Raw genomic sequence first — 8,321 nt, forward strand, 5'->3', positions numbered from 1 at the left:
CAGTACACAGCTGGTGTCCGTAGACAAGTTACCCCTCACAGGTTCACCTACCAAGGTGATGAACGAACGATCAATTACAACAGTTTCTTTGTAGAACACTTTTACTTTTAATTAGAATATTCTTTCATGAATCCGATATATACTTGGCTCATCTTAACCGGTATGTTATCTTTGTGTAGCTCAACATACAACGTAGATAATTGTTTGTCTCACTTTATTGTTTAGGACGTAACCTAATGAAATGTTATAGGCATAGACCAGATATCGAGACATGAATGGTTATAACATTCAAATTTAATTTCATTCCGTGATCTAGAATAATTTATACATTTATATAATGCCCACCAAAATCGTACGGACGGGGACGGAACATAATCAACAAACAATATCCCTTCCAATCCACACAATTTTCCACACACCAATATCAGATTCCGTGAGACTTATATTAAGTAATTAACGGTAGATACTGAATATAAACACGCTTGTTTAAAGCGATACCGTGTTTGTACTTTACAAGTATAGATTTCGTGACCGCTATAGGGTTGCGTGTATGGTCAATCCATAAAGGACACGGGGTCACTATTGCCGTAAACACGGAGTTCGACTGAGGTGACTGAATTAATAAATACTACTGGTTGAAGCTTACTATGTCGGCTAATTTCTGATGACCATCAGTTTGTTTATAGTCCTAGTGATCTTACCGTCACCCCGACTATCCTCTTACACGATAAACATAACAGTTCATCAGTTCAACACCAAATATACACTGATTTGTCTCCAACACCAAACCCTGTGTGTCACCAGAAAAAACAGAACAGTTCATCAGTTCAATACCAAAATATACACTGATTTGTCTCCAACACCAAACCCTGTGCGTCACCAGAAAAAAACAGAACAGTTAGTCAATTCAACACTAGATATACAGCGCTTTGTCAGTCCAAATCCAACCACTGGGCATCACCAGAAAAACAGAACAGTTCATCAGTTACAGACCTTTGTCAGTTCAAATCCAACCACTGGGTAACAGAACAGTTCATCAGTTACAGACCTTTGTCAGTTCAGCAGAAAGAAAAAAATACAGCTCGATCTCTGTTTCTTCAACAACAACCCCTTGATATGAACAGGACAGTATACATCACTGACCCCTATGAAGCGGAAAGAGAAATGGCAATTATTTGGCTTAACAAAAGATACAGCTATTCGTTATTCCCACACAAACCTCCGGGTATCAACAGGAAAACATGTCCTAAGCTGACACGAAGGACATGTAGCTCTCCGTCACAAACACACATTTCTGGTAGTGGTATACAATGGATACATGTTCATTCTTTCTAAATAGCAGTAACTACCATCTTGATCCTCTCATTCATTGTACTTTTTTCCGATATACCATTATCTACTCGGACTAAATATAATCCGGAGAAGTATCAACTAACAGGTATGATTGGCTGGCTGTTTAATTATTTAGACAGCGCACCTCTCCCGATTCTACGCTTACTAATATAAGGTACATGTATAATGTATACAGTTTGAAAATCGAGTAGTGTTTTCCTTTTTTCCTCTTTTCCACGATCTTATCTGTTGATAAGACGTTAAATACTGTTCAACCAACTCTAATGATCTAATCTGTTGATAAGACGTTAAATACTGTTCAACCAACTCTAATGATCTAATCTGTTGATAAGACGTTAAATACTGTTCAACCAACTCTAATGATCTAATCTGTTGATAAGACGTTAAATACTGTTCAACCAACTCTAATGATCCTACGAATCAAAGGTGATGGTATACATGCGTGTTTATTCCGAAGTTAAACTTAAACCAAAACATGTTATCAACAAACATTCCACCTTTTATTGGTCTAGAAACATCATAATAAATATAACTGTAAACATATTAAAATAAACAAAGTTGTTAACTGGCCGGTACGGAATACCAATGAGAACTTTGTTTACAGAATGATAGTAAATGACCCTAAAACAAGCACTGGTTCTTTATGACCATCACATCTGAAGTGGATCGCGACTGGGTCAGCTAGAGCGGGTAACTCAGGTTGGCTGGATTGTTCGTTTGCATTAGACGTCCCTGATTGGAGTCCGGGTCGGGCTGTTAGAGAGTTCACTGCTGTTACAATTATACGGTCTTCTGTCTTTAATTAATTAAGCTATCGTTAGATAGGATTAAAGGTATGTTAGCCTTTTTAGTACACGTTATACAAGGCCTCACCAACAAGTGATTGTACGTTAGCATGTTTATCCTTACATATAGATTTATATGTATATTATATCTTAAAATAGCGAGGTTTAGAATTGGTGCAGATGGGAAAACTTTTTCGCATACCATTCATATTAATATCTTTTTACGCAAACTTATATTTTTAAGGGGTGATTTCTCTTCAAAAGGTGATTGATTTTGCATCGGTTTTTTAAAGGGGTATTGCAACCAAGGAAACCACTCACAAAGCACATGTATAGGTCATGACAGTAGAGTGACCAATGGAAGCATGTTTTATTACCGTTATCTCGATTAAAAACAGTAATGCTTATCCACTGTCACAGAAGTGAGGGGTCTCTAAGTGGCCTCGGGGGACTTACACATAGTCTAGTGGTGTGTCTTCTAACCTTACTGTTCTGTTACTGTTCACAACGCACAGTTGTACCGTTGTCGATTCATACATTGTACCTACACCTGTAAAACAGATCTCTTTGATCTTACAGGAGATAAGATGTTATCTTCTGTTGACTTGTACCGTACTTATTAGCAGGTTTTCTGCAATAACAGATCGATGACTCACCCGACATGAATTGCACATAGACAATATCAAAACGTTAAACAAGGGCAACTATCCAGACGTAACCTTAGTAAATACAAAACAAAAAAGAAGAGCAGAATATTAGAATACGCCACATGTAAGAAAAGGAAAATAATACTAGCGAAAACATCAAATACTAGTATCATTATTGTGGCCATACCTTCACATACTTTTATTCTTTATTCGTCAGTTTTACCAAAATGAAGTCATTGACAAGTGTTAAGAATGATTAATGTTCTCAAAGTGGTATTCTGATGTTTTGTGTATTGAAGTTAATTATAGCACTGCATAAGGTATAATAGTGAGAAAGAAGTCAGCCTCTAAGCTGTTTTTTTCTATTTACATAATTCTCCCTGTTTGAATGTTAAAGAAGTCGACATAAAAGAGTATTAAGTTTAAGGTTTCTTCCTTTGACAAAGTATTATTCTTCCTGATACAGTGCATTATTTGCAATTCCTGGGTAGCAACATCAGTAAAGTGTAGCAACTGAGGGGGCCTTATTTCGGCACCCATAACTTCCGTTAATGCTTTACTGTTTTCATTTTTGATACTTCAAATTCGAATAACAATCCTGTAAAATGTATCTCGCGTATTTTTAAATCGCACTTTATCGATAGAGTATGACTCATAAAAGTTTCATTAGTAATGCTATATCAATGTCAATGGTTCCCATTCCTTTTTTCTTTCTTCCTGGACGTAAGTGGCCTTGTAATTTAGAAATCGGATACACATAATCTGTGTTCAAAAGTAAGACGTACCTTTAATTAATCGACTTGTGTTGAAATTTAACCTTCTAACATACTTGTAGGACACAACGGGGGTGATTGAATATTATTCGATTGCTATTGTCTTTGCCTTCTTTGTCTTATGTTACTCTGGCGTGAAGGTCACAATTTGTCCTTCTGAATACAATGCATACGAAGACATGGTAGTATATTATGTCCTTTTGTGCAAGCTAATTATGCATAATCGCAAATACAAAATTCCTACCAATACATACAGAGTACTTATACAACCATTGTATAATACATATAATAGGCATGCTGAAGGCTTCCTACCACCATTGAATTGATCAATGTCTGATATGGTTTTGTTACAGACCCCGGTGGGAGTCTACAGGGGAGATAACTGGGTAGATAAAATGCCATAGGGTTAGGTGGTCTTTCAGGCCGTCAATGATTCGGTTGGATTGCTGCCAAATTCCCAAGCAAAGTCAATTAATTTACGCCCTTCGGATTAACTGACGGCCTGCTAAATCAGCAGGTTATCTGAGATACTACTTTATAGTGTAACCGTTTGATTCCGCGTCAATTATTTAGCTTCAAATGCTCATATGTCTACCAATTTATTTCGTAAATTACTAGAAATTGCCCCAAAAAATGAATGGCGTTGACTTTTTAAGGTTCGAAATTATTCAATTGGAAGACATTATTTATGTTGTGCAATATTGACCTAAGCGTTTGTTTTAAATTTCAAACGTGAAACATTTATGGTTGATTTCAATACTAAAGCGGACTTCCTGGAAGTCCTGTCAATGCTCGCTGTCGGCTAAAGTCACATGGACTGGCATGTGAATTCATTTGGATAGAGTATACATCATAAATTTACAATATCATTGTGAGATTGATATTTGAACTGTTAAGCACAAAGACGTATTCATTACCAGAACTGCTTCACTAAGTCCTCTTTAGAGTGTGTCCTCCTTAGTGGGATATTAATTTGTCGTCAAACGTGTCAGTTACTTTTTTAATTGCCGTCTCTGGCTACACATTTTTGTGACAATTCAGATAGTTTGGTATTTAGGTTCATGAAACAGAGTACCTAAATATTAGATAAAGTCTTTTTCGTTGCATTAAAACAGCTATTCTAGTTTGAAGTGGTCTTTTAATTGCCTCGAGAACCACAATCACATTGAAGAATTTACCGTGGAATTACTCGTTGTCTTATAATGACCAATATATCATGTAAAATAATAACGAAGCTTTCTCTTCTGCTCACGCTCTTCCGCATCTCCTTGGTGTTTCGGGAGAATTATCTTGAAATATATGTATCTGGATAAAACGGTACATAAATCGAGTAAATGTGCTGTTAATGACGATATCACAACCGTTGCAAAACAGCTTTATAGACTAGCTCTGTTTCTGATAATTCTGATAATAAATCAAGATTTCTTCGCGGATTAGGGTTCAATCTCGGAGGTTCTATTAGGTATCTGTTGGTTCTGTGTGTCGCCAAGTCTTTGTCATTTTTCTTATCCCAATGCACACAGTTCTCGTCATTAAATCGGACAGCTATGTGCCTACAGACAAAACTTTCGAACACGTGAAAGGTAGAACGACTTTCAATAGGACATTAAATCTGATATCCATTTAAATGTCTGATGAATTTAAATAACTGTGGACGTAAAATAGTGAATGTGTTCCATGTTTTGATAGAACGTCGCATAATATTGGCCTCCTACAAAGATTCCATTATTTTGCAAAGCAGAATAACACTTATTTTTTAATATATTGCCTCATTGATGACGTCTGTTTGATAGATATCGTCAGGCGTGGCATTGATCAACATAATGCAATCTGTCTATGTTATCTATTGAATAGCTCGTTATAAACTAATACATGTAAGATAATCGGACGTCTATTATTCAAATAAACGTTTTATCCAATTATCTCGTTCTGTGGGAAACCTCTTCAGGTAGTAGAGATTTATTGAGTTTGATAAACAGCAACTGTTCTTGTTTTCACTGCATATTCTATTCGCAGAATAAAGAAGCAGTATTTTTCTAGTAACGTGCTATGGATATTGAGATCCGCATGTAATTTTAAATATAAAATATACATAAAGTAGAGATTATTAAATATGACTTTGAAAGGAAAATATGGTCAACGTAAACAAGTACATTGTTTATCTAAGGAAAACAAATATGGAAACCTTTTGTTGTCGCTTTAACAAAATACCTTTGTGAACGTTTGTTTGTGCCTTATAACTCAGAAATTCAAGAACCTGCAAAACAAAACAACACAGAAAATGGGGGGAAAAGCTGCGATTCCTCTAAATACCGACTTCGCTCAAATGACAACAAAATTGAAATGAGTTGCATGTTTACGAATATTAAAGTTGCATTTAGAATCAGTAAAATCGTTATGAGAACAGTATTGCACATTAAATTAGTTCTACAGCCTGGCAATGCTAATTCCGGAGGAGTAAACCATGTCGTGATACCTCTATCCGCATGGCTTGTAGTTACAAATCCGATTGTATCATTTGTAATATATTTTTATTTTTTTCGAATATATGTTTTTTTCGTTTTGAGACAAAAACTATATTACGGAGCTGATAATACATACAACGGATTCTGCGGAAATTTTAAACTGGTAATAGTTACAAAGTTATGCCTTTAGTTTACACCAGGCTCGACTCGGCATTACAAATATAGATGCACAAGCTATCAAATAATGACGAATGACACACTGCATATAGCGTTGGGCAACAATGTAAATTTCCATTATATGAATATCTCAACATAATCAATTTAATGTTTCATTTTCAATCTTTTGTAAAATTAAATTAAATTAAAAAAAGTACTGGTTATCTCGGAGGCTTTGTAAACACGCATTCCTTTATAAAAAATATACATTTGTTTCTCTGTCATCCACATCTTTAACGTTTTCATTTTATATTCACAGCCTTCCAAACTATTTCCTGGCATCTGCTCTTGCGATGTCAATATAAAGACCTAGGGCACCGAGAATTCATAATTCGGACCTGACAACATGAACGTAATGTAACCTGGTCACAATGGGTTACAGCATTCACAAATGAACATAATGTAACCTGGTCACAATGGGTTACAGCATACACAAATGAACGTAATGCAACCTGGTCACAATGGGTTACAGCATACACAAATGAACGTAATGTAACCTGGTCGCAATGGGTTACAGCATACACAAATAAACGTAATGCAGCCTGGTCACAATGTGTTACAGCATTTACAAATGAACGTAATGTAACCAGGTCACAGTTGGTTACAGCATACACAAATGAACGTAATGTAACTGGTCGCAATGGGTTACAGCATACACAAATAAACGTAATGCAGCCTGGTCACAATGTGTTACAGCATTTACAAATGAACGTAATGTAACCAGGTCACAGTGGGTTACAGCATTCACAAATGAACGTAATGCAACCTGATCACAATGGGTTACAGCATACACAAATGAACGTAATGCAACCTGGTCACAATGGGTTACAGCATACACAAATAAACGTAATGTAACCAGGTCACAATGGGTTACAGCATAAAACAAATGAACGTAATGTAACCTAGTCACAATGTGTTACAGCATAAACAATTGTTTTTTTTTGGTAAGAACACCATAAAACTGTGTACAGTAACTTAATTTCAAAAAACGTAAAATTTAAATGATTGCTTACTATTTGCAGAAATGAAAAAGTCACAAAGCATTGCACAATTTCAAACAGGGTTTGTTAAGGAAATGGTCAATGATTGGGCGTCTGGTCAGTAACTTAAACGGATATAGTCCCCACCGTCTACACCAGACATCAGATCAACGTACCTCTAACTTCAGCTCCGGCTGGTCGTTGGTCGTGAACATGTCGAAGTTTGTCTCCGACGGATGCCGCTCCACGGCACTTTGTACAGTAACAACCTTCATGGGTAACTTCGAAAATGAAACCTTATCCCAATAAGAGTTATTGTGGTATTCTGTCAGATTATGCTGCTGGCCTTTCAGCAATGATGATACAATCATCAAGAAACATGTATTCAAGTTCAAAACGATATAGCGTCCACAATATTCTGTTAATTCACTTGTTTGTTAAAAGAACTGAAATTACTCCCTAAGCATTATGCAACTGTAGTTAAAGTGTCCAATATCTTGCTTTTCTTCACGTCTATCCACGAAGTCTTCAATAGACCCCCTTTCACTTTATGTAGTTGTAACAGTGATGATACTTGAAGACCTCCGGATGCTAACATGGACACTAAATCACTTGAGATTTAGCTACCTGTATGCATGAGGACTGTCCCGTATTTACTCAAAGTCGGTTACGTTAAAGGTTCCGACACTGACTTGCTTATCTATCACGTGACATCGGAAAGCAGGCTGACCTTTAAACTGCGTTATGTTATTTTCCGTGGTTGGTTTGACAGGGCGCTTGACAACCTGTCCGGGTATTATTCTTCTCTTAAGACAATGACTGGAGTGTTTGTCTTACTTTAAATAAAGATACACAGAGTAACTAATGGTGTCACACAGGATTATCTCGATCAGGAGGGTTAAGTGTCTCAAAGGTCCAAAGTTACTAATGTCAATAACACGGCAGACAACATGTCAGTTAATTATAAATGAAAAAGTTTACTATATAAAAGAGCTGAGCTTGGTACATGTGGACTAGAGGTATATGTTTTAGGAGGTTTGGAGATTAACCAGTAGCAGTGCGCAATGGCAAAAATAGTAATAAGAGACAACTCATTATGCGA

General features: G+C 36.3%; 1 protein-coding gene across 1 annotated transcript in view; it reads right to left on the bottom strand.

The window, feature by feature from the left end:
- Positions 1-7,942, bottom strand: part of LOC110450537 — a 33,608-nt gene extending 25,666 nt beyond the window's left edge. The window contains exon 1 of the mRNA XM_021498102.1: positions 7,396-7,942. Within this exon, the coding sequence (XP_021353777.1) occupies positions 7,396-7,590 (195 nt within the window). The 5' untranslated portion in view covers positions 7,591-7,942. The remainder of the gene's footprint in view (positions 1-7,395) is intronic.
- Between the last annotated feature and the right edge of the window lie 379 nt (positions 7,943-8,321).

This window comes from Mizuhopecten yessoensis, unplaced genomic scaffold (genome assembly GCF_002113885.1).
Source record: "Mizuhopecten yessoensis strain PY_sf001 unplaced genomic scaffold, ASM211388v2 scaffold5303, whole genome shotgun sequence".
In the NCBI taxonomy this organism is placed as follows: Eukaryota; Metazoa; Mollusca; class Bivalvia; order Pectinida; family Pectinidae; genus Mizuhopecten; species Mizuhopecten yessoensis.